The sequence below is a fragment of the Oryctolagus cuniculus genome, chromosome 12 (genome assembly GCF_964237555.1).
Source record: "Oryctolagus cuniculus chromosome 12, mOryCun1.1, whole genome shotgun sequence".
In the NCBI taxonomy this organism is placed as follows: domain Eukaryota; kingdom Metazoa; phylum Chordata; class Mammalia; order Lagomorpha; family Leporidae; genus Oryctolagus; species Oryctolagus cuniculus.
In genome coordinates, this window is record NC_091443.1 from 99261265 (window position 1) to 99279767 (window position 18503).

General features: G+C 45.1%; 1 protein-coding gene across 1 annotated transcript in view; it reads left to right on the forward strand.

Moving 5' to 3' along the window:
* ABHD2 (abhydrolase domain containing 2, acylglycerol lipase) overlaps positions 1 to 18503 on the forward strand; it is a 119705-nt gene that overhangs the window by 63574 nt on the left and 37628 nt on the right. Inside the window, exons 4-5 of the mRNA XM_070054523.1 lie at positions 4252 to 4427; positions 8530 to 8697. Coding sequence (XP_069910624.1) covers positions 4252 to 4427; positions 8530 to 8697 — 344 coding nt within the window. The remainder of the gene's footprint in view (positions 1 to 4251; positions 4428 to 8529; positions 8698 to 18503) is intronic.

Consider the following 18503-nt stretch of genomic DNA (forward strand, 5'->3'; position numbering starts at 1 on the left):
GCCATTTTCTACTGCTTTCCTAGGCCATAGCAGAGAGCTGGATTGGAAGAGGAGTATTCGAGACTTGAACTGGCACCCATATGGGATGCTGGCACTACAAGCAGTGGCTTTACCTGCTACCCCACAGCACCGGCCCCAAACTTCAGTTTTTTGTTTTGTTTTGTTTTTAAGATTTATTTATTTATTTGAAAGTCAGAGTTACACAGAGAGAGGAGAGGCAGAGAGAGAGAAAGGTCTTCCATCGGCTGGTTCCCTTCCTAGATGGCCACAATGGCTGGAGCTACACTGATCCGAAGCCAGGAGCCAGGAGCTTCTTCCGCGTCTCCCACATGGGTGCAGGGCCCAAGGACTTGGGCCATTTTCCACTGCTTTCCCAGGACATAGCAGAGAGCTGGGTTGGAAAAGGAATAGCCAAGAAGGACTAGAACCACTACCCATATGGGATGCTGGCACTTCAGGCCAGGGTTTTAACCCGCTGCACCACGGCGCTGGCCCCCAAACTTCAGTTTTTAAACCCTGGTGTTGTATCATTATGAAGTTAAGTAAAAGCAGTGTTTTATCAGTATTCATCAGTGATATCCTAAAATTGAAGAATATGAGACTTCCTTGTACACAGCTGAGCTTATGTTGAGCTGAGAAAGTCCAAGTTGATTCTGAGGCAAGTTGATTCCTAATATGTGTGCACATCCAGGGCCGGCTCCGTGGCTCACCAGGCTAATCCTCCGCCTGTGGCGCCGGCACCCTGGGTTCTAGTCCCGGTTGGGCGCCGGATTCTGTCCCGGTTGCCCCTCTTCCAGTCCAGCTCTCTGCTGTGGCCCGCGAGGGCAGTGGAGGATGGCCCAAGTGCTTGGGCCCTGCACCTGCATGGGAAACCAGGAGAAGCAGCTGGCTCCTGGTTTTGGATTGGTGCAGCGCGCCAGCTGTAGCGGCCATCTGGGGGGTGAACCAACGAAAAGGAAGACCTTTCTCTCCGTCTCTCTCTCTCTCACTGTCTAACTCTGCCTGTAAAATATATATATATATGTACATATATATGTATATATATATGTGCACATCCAAACACAGACACACACACACACATCCTTTTGTGAATTTTCTCTTACCCCAGTCTGAAAACAGGGTTAGGTGGGTTGGAAACAGAACTGTAGCCGTATGCCAATAGCTGAATTTACATTATTATGGTATCTATTATTTTTAAATATATTTTTGGTGTATATGCTTTGGAGACAGGGAGGAAAAGAGAGTTCCCATCTGCTGCTTCATTCCCTGAGTGCCCACAGTGGCCCCTGGCTAGGGTTAGAGCCGGGACCCTGCACTCAATCCAGGTCTCGCATATGTGTGGCAGGAACCTAATCATGTGAGCCATCTGCTGCCTCCCAGGGTCTACATCAGCAGGAAGCTGGAGTTGGGAGCCAGCGGCAGCGGACGTTGAGTCCAGGCACTCTGATGTGAGACAGGGGCCTTCCAACCAGCACCCCAGCCACCGGATCAAACACCCACTCCCTTTTCATTTTAAAGCATGCACTTGGAGGCCGGCACCGTGGTGCAGTAGGTTAATCTTCCTCCTGCGGCGCCGGCGTTCCATATGGGCACCGATTCTAGTCCCAGCTGCTCCACTTCCAATCCAGCTCTCAGCTATGGTCTGGGAAAGCAGTAGAGGATGGGCCAAGTCCTTGGGCCCCTGCACCCACGTGAGAGACCGGGAAGAGGCACCTGGCTCCTGGCTTTGGATTGGCGCAGCTCCAGCCTTTGCAGCCATATGGGGAGTGAACCAACAGAAGGAAGACCTTTCTCTGTCTCTCCCTCTCACTGTCTGTAACTCTACCTCTCAAATAAAATAAATAAAATTTTTAAAAAATAAATAAAAATAAAACATGTGTTTGTCTTTTTAGAGTTACTAAGTGTATTCCAGGCAAAAGAAACAGCATGAGCAAAGGCACCTCGGCACAAGGTTTACCCAGAAAGTTAACTGACCCACAGGGGTGGCCAGCCTTCTAAGCAAACCAGCACCCATGCAGTGCAGGGCCAAGGCCATTTTTGTGTGTCGAGATTGACCCTTCATTGGTCAGGTGGACGGTTGAGTAGGTGGGAGCAAGACCAGATGCTCAGAGGCCACTTGGGAGTCTGCTGCCAAGACAGAGGGGTGTGACATGACGTCAAACCAGGAGCGTGTCCTCAGGTTGAGCACATGTGTCATCCTTACAAGGGTCTGTGAAATCTGTGACTGACCAAAAGAATTTTAATTTTATTCATTTGCCATATTATCTAAGAGCAGGTTATAAGCAAGATCGGAAGACAAGCATGTGAAATTTACCTGTTCTGACATTTCTAACCTCGGCATATTTCTGTTTTAACTCCATGCTGTAAAGAAATTTTCTTCATACTTGTCTCCAAGAGTGATCAGGAGTTTGGTGACCTGGATCACTCGTCACCCTGTGCGCACAATTTATTGTCCAACTTGGTAGTCTGAAACCCTCTATCAATTCTGTCTAAATGGCGTTTGCAGTTGCCCGGTTGACATTATTTTTATGAGCACGCTTTTTGTTATTTCTGCAATCCACTCAGCTCTTAGAAATGCCTCGGTCTGCTCTCCAGATGCCATGGCTTCTGCAGATATTTGCACCTGTGGGGGTATACAGCGAGCGGCTTCATGTCCCCACAGTCTTAAAATACTCTTCCCTCTGTGGAAGGAATGTGTTTCCCAGCTTTCATTCCGGGCTCTTGTCCCTGCATGAGATAAGAATTCAAAGCAGAGGCATAAATAAAGTGCAGTAATGAGAGCAGGGTTTATTTAGAGTGAGAGAGTGAGTGTGGGCAAACGCATGAAGAGAAAAGCTCTCCATGAAAGCCCCAAAGAGAAAGACCTGCCTGTGAGGAGAGAACATGCAAGAAGGCCAAAAAGGCGAGGGTCGCTAGTCCAGTGGTCCCCTCTGTGGGGTAGAGAGCGGTGACCTAACTGAACATGCAACCTGGGTGGAGTTTGGGTGGGGTGAGGTCTTCCCGGAAAGTTTCATGGCATCTCTACATGAAACTTTCCTGGCTCCTTCTTCATCATGCAGGAGACTGAGGTGCATCATGGGAAAGGGGGTGGAGTTAGAGTATACTGTAGAGACAGAAACTGGAAAAATCCTTCAGCCCATTTATCTCTAACTCCCTGCCCATTTTGGGTCCCCTGTCACCTCTCCTCCCCAGCTGCAAAGAGGAAGCTTATCTGGGAGCTGGCTTGATACTTCTTTTAACTTTGTGCATATTTATCTAATTAGACACACACATAACAAGAGTAGATCAAAGAAGAGCTTCTCAAATCATCTGGTTCTGAGAGCAATGACAGGCATGAGCTGGCAAATAGGCTAAGGCAAATTATTATTAAAACACTCGCCCTGGGATATAATACAAAGATGAAGGATTGTACTGTAGAATATGACTCTGTAAGACACAAATCCTGGCCAGCCAGCAAGCTTGAGTGAAAAGCCATGGGAGAGAAACAAGTAGTCTCAGTAAATGGGTTGCTCGTGTACTCTGGTCGTGAGCCATAATCATTTCCTAGTTGTAACTTGGAGCACCTTCTTCTCCCAGTAATTAAGTACGCTTGTGATTTTTGCATTTCCTATCAAGGCCCAGATTTTCACATTTCCACGAAGGACAGCTGGTAAGGGAGGCATCCTGCCTTGCTTAAGCTGACAAGCCCTTTTCTTTCATGAATCCAGTAACTATTTACACAGCTCTGCCCTTCCAGCACGCTCTCCAGGGGTTACAGTTTGCAGCCCTTCCCACTGTACTGAGAACAGCAGGTTTGGTAATCCTACAGTGTGGCCTGTCTTGTTAGGGGAAGGGAGAAAAGTGAGCATTTAGTAAGCATAGGCGCTGTGCTGTTTCGTATACATTAGCTCCTCTGATGATGAGGCTAACCCCATCTAGTCAGAATATGCTCAGTGTGTGTTGCTTTCTTTTTATTCTATAGTGTGGAAATAATCCGTGTGGAATTAATTACTTAACACCCTAAATTTGAAACCCTCTCTATGTGAGCGTGACCTGGGTGATTTCTAGAGCTCATTGGATGCAGGATGTGTTAATAGATGGGAAAGGGGTGAATCATGGCATGGATGGAAGGTCATAAAACCCCATGTGTATGCTCGGTGTACAGAATGTGTCAGGAGGAAACTTGAATAGGCTGGAAGACTTCTACTGAAAGGTTTTCTCCGAGCATTGTTGGAGGAACGTGGAGCATACTGACCTCTCCTTCTTTCTTAGATACATTCCACCGTTGATCTGGGGGAAGAGCGGACACATCCAGACGGCCTTGTATGGAAAGATGGGAAGGGTGAGGTCGCCACACCCGTATGGGCACCGGAAGTTCATCACCATGTCTGACGGAGCCACTTCTACTTTCGACCTCTTTGAGCCCTTGGCTGAGCACTGTGTTGGAGGTGAGCTGGTCTGACACGTGCAGCTTGGTCACCACTGCAAGAAGGAGCCCTGGTCAGTGGGGAGCACGGGGTGAACGCTGCTGCCCTGCCACCAGCTGTCCCGTTTCATCCGGGACTGCTGGGAAGTGTGTGGGGATGCAGCCAGGAGGAGCAGCCGACAGGGATTAACTCTAACGTGTGCTTGCCAGCACCATTTAAGGCTCCTCAGAAAGCATCATGGAATAGTTCTGTAACCTCCTCGTGACAGGCAAACTCCCCACGTAGGGATGAGTGAGAGCTTGGAGTGCAGGCCCCAGGACCAGCCTGTTCAGTTGATGTCAGCAACAAGGCCAGACCGTTCTAAGTGCTTTAGATCTACTGTTACCTCATTTAATCTTCACCATGTCCCTGTGAGGTTGGTGCTTCATTATCCCTACCGCATGTCAGGGAAGCTGAGGCTTAGAGAAGCAGCGTGTGCTGGTTTTGCTTGTTGAATAAGAGTAGTTAACAAAGGCTCTCAGGTACCCTCTGCTTAGGTGTCCCTTGCAAAAAGACACTTTAAGATCATATTGATCATGCAAGAGTCAGGGGGCCTCTCTCTGAGAAGCAGCTCCAATCCCCATTGCTGCTGAAGGTTGATGTTGTTTGTCCTGCCTGTTCAAGAACGTTCATGAAATGCTTTGTAGCCAGGACTTTGGAAGAAGTGCAGTTATGTGCCAGCATCCCTGTGATGGCTATTCCTACTGCAAGAGAATGTGTCTTTTATGTTCAAAGGCACCTTGTTTGTTCATAGGTCCTCAGTAATTATTTATGGGTAAATTCCAGTAAACCTGTTGTAGCTCTCAGTGATCATAGTAACCAGAACTGCTGAGTAACTGGTGGCAAAGTTTTATGTTTCTTCTGCCTGGAATGCTCGTCCCCAGAACGTCGCTCAGCTGCCCCCTCTTACTCATTCAGGTCTCAGCTCAGATGTCACCCCCTCCGAGGGAGTCCTGGACTCCTCTAGCTACCTAGGGCTTCCCTCCCGGTAGATGTGTCATGTCCTCCTGCCATAGGTCCTCAAAGCACCTGCCACTCTCTACCCTTGCGTGTACTTGTTGTTTATCTCTCTGCTAGCAGCCTACGCGTCCCCAGAACAGTCAGCTTCCAGGAATCGGACAAGGAAGGAATAAATAAATAGGTTAGAAGTTCATTTTGTGTTTAAAAGCCTTGTCTTTCGAATATTTATTTCTCTACCATATCTAGCTAAATATGTCTTTTCTCTTGTCTCCAATGCTTTTATTTGTTTCTTTTACCATTAAAGCGCAAAATTTTGTTTGACCAGTCTGCTCCTCCTACCAGGATCGTGGTAGAATATTAAAATGGGCAAGACTGATTTCTCGTTGTATTTGTTCATGTCTTTTTATCAACCTGGCCCCTGACAGGACTGATAAGAGTGATTCTGGGGGAGACAGTACAAGGGGTCTTCAAAAGTTCACGGCAGGGTCGTTGTGGTGTAGCAGGTAAAGCCACCCCTGCAATGCTGGCGTCCCATGTAAGCACCAGTTCAAGTCTTGCCTGCTCCACTTCCGACTAGGTCCCTGCTAATGGCATAAGAAAAACACAGTGGAAAATGGTCCCTGCCACACACGCGGGAGACCCAGAAGAAGCTACTGGCTCCTGGTTTCCACCATTGGGACCATCTAGAAAGTGAACTAGCAGATGGAAGATTCTCTCTGTCTGTCGCTCGCTCTCTTGTCTCTCCCTCTCACTGTGTATCTCATACCTTCAAATAAAATAAATCTTTTTTAAAAATCATGGAAAATATATATTATGAAGAAAGTATGACTGGATTTCAAAAATTTTCACACCAAAATAGAATTTTATTCTACTTTTCCCTGAATTTGTCCGAAACTCCCTTGTATTTTCCCCCAAGAAATGTTTCAAGAAAAACAATCCTTTTTTCTTGCATGATTTTTTTGACTATAAAAGGAATCAGTTCTCAGTTTAGGAAACATAGACACTACAGAAACATTTTAAGATGAAAATTAGAATCAATCATAATCCAACACCCAACATACCACTGTTAACATCTTACTCCATTTTCCTCCAGTTCTAGACATTGTTCTTCCAAAATTTGAATTATTTTATATATATTATACTTTTTTATGTCATTATAAATTCAAAAGTCTTTAAATTAAAAACAATATTAATTTTAATGAGCATCATAGAATGTAGTCATGCCACAATTCAACCATTCTTCTATTTACAGTTTTATCACTATAAGAAAGGAAGGAGAGGAGTGGGGTGAGAAGTATCACTATGCCCCTAAATCTATATAAATGAAATACATGAAATTTGTTCACCTTATATAAAGATAAAGAAAAACAATTCTGTGGCGCAGCGGGTTAACACCCTGGCCTGAAGCACCGGCATCCCATATGGGCGCCGGTTCGAGTCCCGGCTGTTCCACTTCCAATCCAGTTCTGCTATGGCCTGGGAAAGCAGTAGAAGATGGCCCAATTGCTTGGGCCCCTGCACCCACATGGGAGACCTGGAGGAAGCTCCAGGCTCCTGGCTTCAGATCGGCACAGTTCCGGCCATTGTGGCCAACTGGGGAGTGAACCAGCGGATGGAAGACCTCTCTCTCTCTCTGCCCCTCCTTCTCTCTGTGTAACTCTTTTCTTTCATTCTTTCTTTCCTTTTTTTTTTTTTTTTTTTGACAGGCAGAGTTAGTGAGAGAGAGAGACAGAGAGAAAGGTCTTCCTTCTGTTGGTTCACCACCCAAATGGCTGCTACGGCCAGCGTGCTGCGCCAATCCAAAGCCAGGAGCCAGGTGCTTCCTCCTGGTCTCCCATGCGGGTGCAGGGCCCAAGCACTTGGGCCATCCTCCACTGCCTTTCCAGGCCACAGCAGAGAGCTGGACTGGAAGAGGGGCAACCAGGACAGAATCTGGTGCCCCAACCGGGACTAGAACCCAGTGTGCTGGCGCCGCAGGTGGAGGATTAGCCTAGTGAGCCACAGCGCCGGCCCACTCTGACTTTCAAAGTAAGATAAATAAATCTTTAAAAAAAAAAGAAAAAAATTCTGATGAACTTCCTTCATCATAAAATTTTAGGCAAGATTCTGAAATTAAAATGACTACATCAAAGTTCGTCTAATTTTTAAGGTTCTTTATGAAGATTGATTACAAATTCACATTTCCTCTGCCAGCATTAAATTATTTTTATTGTTTTATCTTAATTTGAAGGAAAATTATAATCAGATTTAATAACCTAAGCATGATACTTTTCTTTGAAAGAAAAATTTGTATTCATTCATATTTTCAAGTAAATAAATTATGCTCATGATAGAAAACTCAAAAGGTATTAAATATATACAGTGAAAGTATTGTCTCTCTCTCATCTCTGTTTCCCTCCCAGGCTGGTACCTGTTAGATTTTTTGTGTGAATGATTCTAGAATTAGTGGAAGTGTTTATAAATATAGACAACTTTCCCTCCACACAAATGGCAGCATATTACATCTCTTTCCTTTAAGTAGCTTTTTTTTTTTCACTTAACATGTATTGGACAGCTTGCCATATTAGTTTATATAAAGACTCTCATTTTTTAAAAGATTTATTTATTTATTTGAAAGTCAAAGTTACAGAGAGAAAGAGAGATAGGGAGAGACACAGAGAAATCTTCCATCTCTGGTTCATTCCCCAGTTGGCCACAATAGCCAGAGGTGAGCCAATCCAAAACCAGGAGCCAGAACTATTTCTAGGTCTCTCTTGTGAATACAGGGGCCATCTTCCACCACTTTCCCAGGTACATTAGCAGGGAGTGGTTCGGAAGTGGAGCAGCCAGGACCCAAACTGGTGCCAATATGGAATGCTGGCATTGCAGGCAGTGGCTTAACCTGCTGTGTCACAACACTGGCCCCATGGAAATTTTTTAAGTCAACTTTTCACCATAAATAGTTTGAGAAGCACTGAAATAGACAGCTTTGGCTCACAAGGAAAAAATATTCTTTCCCAGAGAATTGTGTGAAAAGTTGTATGTTAAATTTCTCCGTCCTGTTTTCTAAGCCAGCAAAATAGAATTGTGTCCATTTATTGTGTCACTTATTGGATATGTCCGTCTCTCGTTCTCCACCCTGCAGATGATGTCACCATGGTCATCTGCCCTGGAATCGCCAATCACAGCGAGAAGCAGTACATCCGTACCTTTGTTGACTATGCCCAGAAAAATGGCTATCGGTGTGCCGTGCTGAACCATCTGGGGGCCTTGCCCAACATTGAACTGACCTCACCACGTATGTTCACCTATGGTAAGCACAGGGTGTGGCCAGGGGAGCACCCCTTTCTCTGTTCTCACTGCAAGTGAGAAGCTGCTTCTGCTCTATTTCTTTTCTTTTTTTTTTTTTTTTTCTATTTCTTTAAGTTTGGAATTCATGCCCGTTTCAAAGCGATGATAGGGCGCACGGTTAGTTAAAACAGTAGCCAACCTGTACTGGACCTATGTGATGCATATCTCAGATTAACTTTTGAGATAGGCACTGCAAGAACTGCCAGCAAATAGATGCAGAAACCGAAGCTCACAGGGGAAGGTGTTGCCCAAGGTGCCCTGGCTGATAAGTAGGAGCTGAGAGCCAAGTAGAGCAGGGCAGGGATTGTGCCCTTCACCACCGTGCCACCCTGACTGACTCTCATTCCTCGGGACTCTGGGACTGGCAGGCAAGGGTGCAACGAAATATGCGAAAGTCACTGGGAAGGGACCTGGCACATTAGCACCTCCCTGGATTTTCTAGCTCCTTGAAGGTGGGAACCAGATCTCATGTTTAGATAAATGCTTACTGACTTGAACTGAAAGTCTTGTGTTCTGTTCTGTTCATTCTTAACTCTTAGGCTAGCTCTCCCTTCAGATTATAGATACACACATGAAGAATACACATGTAGTAAGTGTGTCTGTTTAGGCACATAAGCCTGGGATGTTTATGACCGGTTAAGTTATAATATGTTTTAATGGGAAACAACCAAAAATTGTATCTATAAAGGAACTTCAGAAAGTTCGTGGAAAATGGAATTAAAAGGTAGGTTTATTTTGGTGCAGAAAACTTTTGAAGCCCTTACAGTTTTTCTTTAAATGTATTTTTTTTAAAGATTCTATTTAGGCCGGCGCCACGGCTCACTAGGCTAATCCTCCGCCTTGCGGCGCCAGCACACCAGGTTCTAGTCCCGGTTGGGGCGCCGGATTCTGTCCCAGTTGCCCCTCTTCCAGGCCAGCTCTCTGCTGTGGCCCGGGAGTGCAGTGGAGGATGGCCCAAGTGCTTGGGCCCTGCACCCCATGGGAGACCAGGAGAAGCACCTGGCTCCTGCCATTGGATCAGCGCGGTGTGCTGGCCGCGGCGGCCATTGGAGGGTGAACCAACGGCAAAGGAAGACCTTTCTCTCTGTCTCTCTCTCTCACTGTCCACTCTGCCTGTCAAAAAAATAAATAAAATAAAATAAAATAAAAGATTCTATTTATTTACTTGAAAGAGTTACAGAGAGGCATAGGCAGAGAGAGAGAAAGAGAAAAATCTTCCTTCCACTGATTCATTCCCCAAATGGCCACAGTGGCCAGAGCTGAGCTGATCCGAAGCCAGAAACCAGGAGCTTCTTCTGCGTCTCCCACATGGGTGCAGGGGCCCAAGGACTTGGGACATCTTCCACTGCTTTCCCAGGCCATAGTAGAGAGCTGGATTAGAAGTGGAGCAGCCAGGACTCGAACTAGCGCCCATATGGAATGCCGGCACTGCAGGCAGTGGCTTTACCCACTATGCCACAGTGCCAGCCCCGCCCATACAGTTTTTCTACAATGCAGATTTTCCATAAACATTTTGAAAACTCTTGTATAATCTCAACATAACTAGAATTTTCCATTTCTTTATCTTCCCAGTCTGCCTTTATCAATGTGTACAGAGTTTTTATTTAGTTGCCCTCACAGTGTATATAACTATGGTGACCTGTTTATAGTAGTCTCTACCACAAAGATGTACTCATTGTGTTTCAACCTTTTAGGAGCCACATTGCTATTACTGCTCTGTTATAGTTCACTTAACCACTCGTTTTTGTAGGGCATTAAGGTTATTTATAGTTTTGGGCATTGTAAATAATGGTTCTATAAATATCTTGTACATGGAATTTTTTCTTTCTCTTTAATAACTTCTTTTGGAGCAGATTTCTGGTAGAATTACAGAGCCAGCTTTTTTTTTTTTTTAAGATTTATTTACTTGAGAGCCGGCGCCGTGGCTCAATAGGCTAATCCTCCACCTTGCGGCGCCGGCACACCGGGTTCTAGTCCCGGTTGGGGCGCCGGATTCTGTCCCGGTTGCCCCTCTTCCAGGCCAGCTCTCTGCTATGGCCAGGGAGTGCAGTGGAGGATGGCCCAGGTGCTTGGGCCCTGCACCCCATGGGAGACCAGGAAAAGCACCTGGCTCCTGGCTCCTGCCAGGATCAGCGCGGTGCGCCGGCTGCAGCGGCGGCCATTGGAGGGTGAACCAACGGCAAAGGAAGACCTTTCTCTCTCTGTCTCTCTCTCTCACTGTCCACTCTGCCTGTCAAAAAAAAAAAAAAAAAAAAAAAAAAAAAAAAAAAAAAAGATTTATTTACTTGAAAGGCAGAGTTACAGAGAGAGAGCAGTCTTCCATCCACAGGTTCACTCCTCAAATAGCTACAATGGCTAGAGCTGGGCTCTTCCAAAGCCAGGGGACAGGAGCTTCTTCCAGGCCTCCCATGTGGATACAGGAACCCAAGTATTTGAGCCATCTCCTGCTGCTTCCCTAGGCACATTAACAGAGACCTGGATCAGAAGTAGGGCATCCAGGACACACACTGGTGCCACAGCGCTGGCCCCAGAGTCAATATTTTTTATGTGTGTTGGTACATATTGTCAGATTGTCCTCCAGCAAGGTCATTCCAGTTTATGCTGTCATTGGTAACAGGGCAGTGTGCTGTCTTCTGTAAGGGCAAGTAAGGGAAGATTGTAGATAAGGAAGTATGAACAGGTGTTTCTGCTTTTGTTATTGACCCTAAGTTCTTCAGTTTACTTGCAAGTAGAAATTGACACGAGGCCAGAATGCAACCCAAAAAATGTTTATTGGGGGTTCCTGCTGGGACACAAGGCAAACAGAATGGCGGGAAGATGTTTTGCCAGCTGGCTCCTCAATGAGAGCCAAACAGATACTTCTAATGGAGTTGGGGAGGTATGGCAGCTTATCCTTGCCATACAGCACAACATCCAGCCTGCAGAGATGGCTTGTCCCCCTCAGTACACAACACTTTGATTTGCACCCTGCTCAGTGTTCTGCACAGGTGCTTTTGTCTTTTTTTTTTTTTTTTTTTTTTTCCCCGCAAAGTTAGGTCAAAATGGCAGTGTTGGGTGGTAAAAATGGGATCTTAAGTGTTAAAGTGATCATATGGATAGGATTAAGTGTTAAAGGGATCATATAAATAAGTCAGGTGTCTGGCAATAATAATAGATAGAATTAAAAAGGAGAGAATGTTCCAACATGGGAAGCAATCCACACAGCAGACTCATAGCATGACAGTCACTTTAAATAGCACTCTGACCTCAGAATCAGCATTTAAGGCATTCTGGTCTGGCTGAAAAGCCCATAAGAGCATTTCAGGCGTGGAGATCCAAGACACTGTGGCACAAAATGTCCTACATAAAGGATTTCTGTGAATGAGACCCCAGTAGACAGAAGTGGCCATCAAAGAAGAATGTATTTTCCTCTGAAGGGAACTTCCACTTTGCTTATTACCTTGTCTAAATACTAACGGAGATTGTGGACTCAGAAGGCTTCCATAGCCTTGGCAGTGCATGTCAAGAGTCTCAGGTGATCACTGACATTGTACATAAGAGTGTTAATTGTTAAATTAACAAGAGGAGTCACTGTGCACTTACTTCCCATGCAGGACTTCTGTCCTTAATGAGTTATATTATAAGAATTAGCTATAAAGCTTGTTCTCAGTTTTGTGTGTGTGTGTGCAAATTATTGAAAACTTTTAGTATAGTGTTGGTCTTCTGTGTATAAAGTTAATTGAAAATGAATCTTAATGGAGAATGGGACTGAGAATGGGAGAGGGAAGAGGAGGTGGGGTGGGAGCGGGGCTGGGAGGGCAGGTATAATGGGAAAAATCACTATATTCCTAAAATTGTACTTATGAAATTTTTACTCCTTAAGTAAAAGGTTTATTTGGGAAAAATTTTTAAATTAAAAAAAAAAAAGACAGTGTTGCTCAGTACCACTATCCTATGAAAATCACATATCCGTCACTTGAGGCTGTTCTGAGCATGCATGCAGTCTGGGGATGTCCCTAAAAGGGCATCAGGAGGTCTTTTGTGGTTTGGGTCTGGATGTTCCTTGCTCATAATTGGTTTGGAGCTTGAGCTGGACACATGTCAGGTAGGGAAATAGCGACTCCTGCTTCTATCCTGTTTCACTTTGTGCCAGGCACAGTGCTGGGTGCTCTGAATCTGTTTCCTACTTTTTACTCACTTGTACACCTTAAGACACCCATTTCACAGACTCTGTTCTGTTCAACAGTTTGGTCAGTGGCTTGAAGACACAGATGAATATCCAAGTTTATAAATAACTGTAGGCACATAGGGAATGGTATGTGGAAGACAGAATTGAACCCACAAAGCAGAAACAGGCAAAATCTAACACAACTGAAAACAATAGGAAGTAAGTCTAAAGTCCTGTCCTTGGATATAAAGATCTGTACATGCAGAGGATGGGGAGGCATGGCCTGGCTGCAGGGCCTGGACAGAGACTAGAGGGCACCATCTATCAGCACACCTGCCAGCAACAAGATCAGACGTCCCAGCAAGGACACCTCTTGTGTGCCAGCAACAGTGCTGCTGTCATAGACAGATTCTCTTTTATCTCCACGGCATCCCATAAAACAGTAAAATTCTGATGAAAAAAAACTTATGGCACAGAGAGTGAAGTAATTTAAGCAAGGGCATAGAGCTAGTAAGTCAAAGAGCTAAACTGGGATCCTAGGTCTGGCTGCCACAGCCTCCAGAATTGTCTCAGAGCTGGTCGAGTAGCTAGCTGTGTGGAGCCCAGGGCCCCCTGCCCCCAAGTGCTGTGCTATGGACTGCAACAAAGAAGGCCCTGTCAGGAGAACCCAGCAGTCAGAGGCAGTGGAGAGCAGACTGAACATGGAGTGTGCCCCAGGGAATCGCAGGTCAGGAGGCAGGCCCTGATTCCCACACCCCAGCCCTGCCACCGATTGGCTGTGAAGCCTTGCTTCATTCACATCTGTTCCAGATTCTTCCACTGCAGTAATAGGGGCTGCAGTTAAACAGGGGTCACTAAGGATTTGGCAGGCAATTGAATGCTTACCACCCAGATACAGTAAGTATGTGTGATGTGTTAGGTTTACTCTTATTCCAGTTCTTGAAGGTGTGTTAACGTTGATGAGGGGTTAGCCATGCTCTGTGTGACCCAGGCAGGTAAGACATGTTCTGCAGACTGCGGATAAGTAGTCACAGCACCGTGCGCTCAAGCACTGGCAGAGTGGCTCTGGTGCACCATGGCAGTGTGGAGAAAACACACTGCTGAGGGAAGGATCCTCCCAGGAAAGGCTGGGTGCTCAGAGGTGAGTGTGGCCTGGAGTTGGTAAAAGGAAGGTGGGCTGAGGAGCAGGCAGCCAGCACAGAGAAACAACCTGGGGAAAAAAAGTGGAGAGTGTAGTCTCAGGGAAGAGTTAGAGAGAAAACAGCAGAGGAAACTCTACCAAAATTAGAGGGACACAGTGGACCTATGTGGAAGGCGTGGACACCCACAACTTATGACTCCAGCAGTCAAGAACATACGAACCAGCATTGGAAAATGAGGTGAAACCAGACCACAGCAGCTCAAGCCACTGGCGATAAAGCTGCAGGAAGAGCCTAGAGGGAACCCGGCTTGGAGCCCCATGGGGGATAGTGTACCTGCCAAACTAGAGGAGGAAAAAAAAAAGGATAGCCGCATTTCTCTCTCCCCAATAACTTTACAACAGCATCCTAAAACAAGCCAATGTAGCGGTCGCCATTTTGGACATATGTAACAGCTCGTGTCTGCACCCGGCAACCAGTCAAGTAGAGACTCCTGACTCTGATGGGGAGAACTAACAGGGCTAGGAGCTTGTACTGTGTGAGGCTCTGTATGGGGACTGTGAAAAAAACAGGGTGTGTGGGAGGACTCACACTGTGACTGGGACTTTGGGAGGTCACAGTGGGAGACTCCACACACTTAGGGCTTCCAGTTACCTGGTGAGAGACATTGCTAGAGAACCTGAACTTACACTGAGGAATGCACATATCCATTGTGTGGTCCTTGGGACAGAGCAGACAAATATTATACCCAGTGGGTCTAGCGCTCAGGCACTGGTCTCCTTTCAGGAAAGAAGCTCAACTGAGCAGAATAAATTTCCCTTCTGATTAAAAAAAAAAAAGATTTATTGCACAAAATCTGTGTGTCACCTCAGCACGCCCTTAACCCTAGAGAACTGAACAGAACTCCCTGGCCACACCCACTACAAAGCTCTATGTATTCACTGAGAGTAGACATTCCACTTATCTACAGAGCCCTGCACCCCATGGGAGACCAGGAGAAGCACCTGGCTCCTGCCTTCAGATCAGCACGGTGCACCGGCTGCAGCGCATTAGCCGCGGCGGCCATTGGAGTGTGAACCAACGGCAAAGGAAGACCTTTCTCTCTGTCTCTCTCTCTCACTGTCCACTCTGCCTGTCAAAAAAAGAAAAGAAAATAAAAGTTTGGTAAAGTAGCAGGATATAAAGTGAATACACAAAATCAACAGCCTTTGTAAACACAGACAATGCCATGGCTAATAAAAAATGTCTAAAATCAACTCCATTCACCATAGCTACAAAAAAAATTTCAAATACCTTGGAATAAATTTAACAAAGGGTGTCAAAGATCTTTACAATGAGAATTACAAAACTTTAAAGAAAGAAATAAAAGATACAAAAAATGGAAAAATCGTCAAAATGTCCATTCTTCCAAAAGCAACTTACAGATTCAATGTGATACCGTTAGAAATACCAAAGACATTCTTCTCAGATCTAGAAAAAATGATGCTGAAATTCATATGGAGGCACAGGAGACCTTGAATAGCTAAGGCAATCTTGTACAACAAAAACAAAGCTGGAGGCATCAGACTTCAAGACATACTACAAGGCAACTATAATCAAAACAGCCTGGTACTGGTACAAAAATAGATGGATAGACCAATAGAACAGAATAGAAACACCAGAAATCAATCTAAACATCTGTAACCAACTCATATTTGCTCAAGGAACTGAAACCAATCCTTGGAGAAAGGACAGTCTCTTCAACAAGTGGTGCTGCAAAAACTGGATTTCTACATGCAGAATGAAGCAAGACCCTTTACCTTACACCTTACACAAAAATCCACTGAACATGGGTTAAAGAGCTAAATCTACAACCTGACACCATCAAATTATTAGAAAACATTGGGGAAATCCTGCAAGACATTGGCACAGGCAAAGAGTTCTTGGAAAAGACCCCAAAGGCACAGGCACTCAAAACCAAAATCAACAAATAGGATTACTTCAAATTGAGAAGTTTCTGTACTGCAAAAAAAAAAAAAAACAATCAGGAAAGTGAAGAGGCAACCGATAGAATGGGAGAAATTATTTGCAAACTATATAACTGATGGAGTATTAATAACCAGAATCTACAAAGAGATCAAGAAACTCCACAACAACAAAACAAACAACCCAGTTAAGAGATGGGCCAAGGACTTAAACAGACATTTTTTCAAAAGAGGAACTCCAAATGACCATGAAAGAATGTTCAGGATCACTAACCATCAGGGAAATGCAAATCAAAATCACAATGAGGTTTCACCGTATTCCAGTTAGAATGGCTTTCATACAGAAATCAACAAACAACAAATGCTGGTGAGGATGTGGTGGAAAAGATATGCTAAACCACTGTTGGTGGGAATGCAAACTGGTAAAACCACTGTGGAAGACCATTTGGAGACACCTAAGAAATCTGAATATAGTCCTGCCATACGATCCAGCCATTCCAGTCCTCAGAATATATTTATTTATTTGAAATTCAAAGTAGCAGAGAGAGAAAGAGAGAGCGAGGTCTTCCATCTGCTGGTTCACTCCCTAGATAGCTGCAACAGCCAGAACTGTGCCAATCTGAAGCCAGGAGCTTCTTCCATTCTCCCACGTGGGTGCAGGGGCCCAAGGACTTGGGCCATCTTCTACTGCTTTCCCAGGCCATAGAAGTGAGCTGGATCGGAAGTGGAGCTGCCGGGACTCGAACCGGCGCCCATATGGGATGCCGGCACTGCAGGCAGCAGCTTTACCTGCTACACCACAGCACCGGCCTTCAAGGTCTATCTTTAACTGTTGGGGAATAAGGCCAAACAAATGGGACCTTGGCAGGGAGAAATGTCTAGAACACAGATGCTTTGTTGAAGTCTAAAAAAATAAAACATCTGTAGTATCTGGGAAAAAATTAGAGATAGAAAGTGCAAGTGTTTCCTTAATTGTTATTGATGTCATTTTAGTTTAAAATGTTGCATTTTTAATAAATGTTTTCCCAGGCTAGCAGACATGGAACAGTCCCCAGGAAAGGTGGCCTGATACAAGGTTCTTCAAATATATATTTGAAAAAAACCGTGCATGTGTTTCAATTTTTTGTTTATTTGTTTATTTATTTATTTATTTTTAGAGAGAGCAAGAACCCTTCCACTAATCCAGCAGTTCACTAGTTCATTCCCTGTATGTCCACAACAGGCAGGCCAGGCTGAAACTAGGAGCCAGGAATTCAACCCAGGTCTCATGTGGGTGGCAGGGACTGAGCCACTGAGCCATCACTGCTGTCGCCCAGTGGTCTATTTTAGCAGGAAGTCAGGATCAGCAGCCAGAGGCAGGTCAAGAGCCTAAGCACTCTGATATGGGACACAGGTGCCTCATCGGCATCTCAACTGCTAAGCTGTGCACCCACTCCCTAAACTGATTTTTCATTCCATTCTCCCACTTTTGAAGTACTCTTACACTTAGAGTAAAGCCCGTGCTAAACTGAGTGAGGCAGCCCAATACGTAACACGCTAGGACTGAAAAATCTTCATCACAGTTAATGGTGCACTCAATTCACATGTTAGCCATCTAATGTCAGTTTCTTTACTGCGGTACAGAGATATTTGTTGACTTTTATTTCTATGCCCACTACAGTTATTCATTTTTAATTATTGCTGCTTTAGGATGTGGCCAAAGATTTGTATCTGTGTCACACTGCACATCCACCATGGCATAGCTGGGGGTTCTGTGTCCCCATTGTTACTCTCCTCACTCCAGGATCCTGACTCATGGAGTGGCCAGCAGCTGGAGCATTAATGATGATTACCAGCCCTCAGAGAGTGGAAAGATTGTGGCTCTTGAAGTTTCGTGGCTACAATTTAGTGGCCAAGGGACACACACGGCCACACCTGACTTCACTGTGGTGGAGATGGGTCCTGCCCAGGGAGAGAACTGAGGTACTGATGAGCTCAAGCATAGTTTAATTTATAAATTAACTTGGAAAAGTCTATTTTTATTTGTATAGTATTTACTTTTCTCATCCAAGGAGCATGGCATTTTTGCTTCGAGGCTTCCTTTATATCTCCCATAACAAACCTCTAGGTTTGTTTATGTGTGTAGATCCCCCACACCGGCTGTGCTGGGAGCTTTTACAAAATACCGATACTGGGGCCCAGTTCCAAGGGAGCCTAAGGTATAGCCAGGCCTTTTCAGAGCCACTGACAAAAGGTTTTGTTACCTGTTTCCTGTTTGATTTTGGTTTAGGGTTTTCTTTGACTTTTTATCTTAGAAAATTTCAAAATATGCAGAAATAGGGAGTGTAGAATGAATGCAGAATAAACCCCAGGGTATCCATCTCCCAACCTCAAGAATCATTCGACTCCTGGCCAATCTTGTTTCATCTCTGAATCACCTCCTTCCCCCATCCCCGCGAAGATCATTTCAAAGAAGGTCCCAAACCGCCTGTCCTCTTCATCTGTGGCTATTTTAGTGCAGTCTTTGTAAATGGTTTTA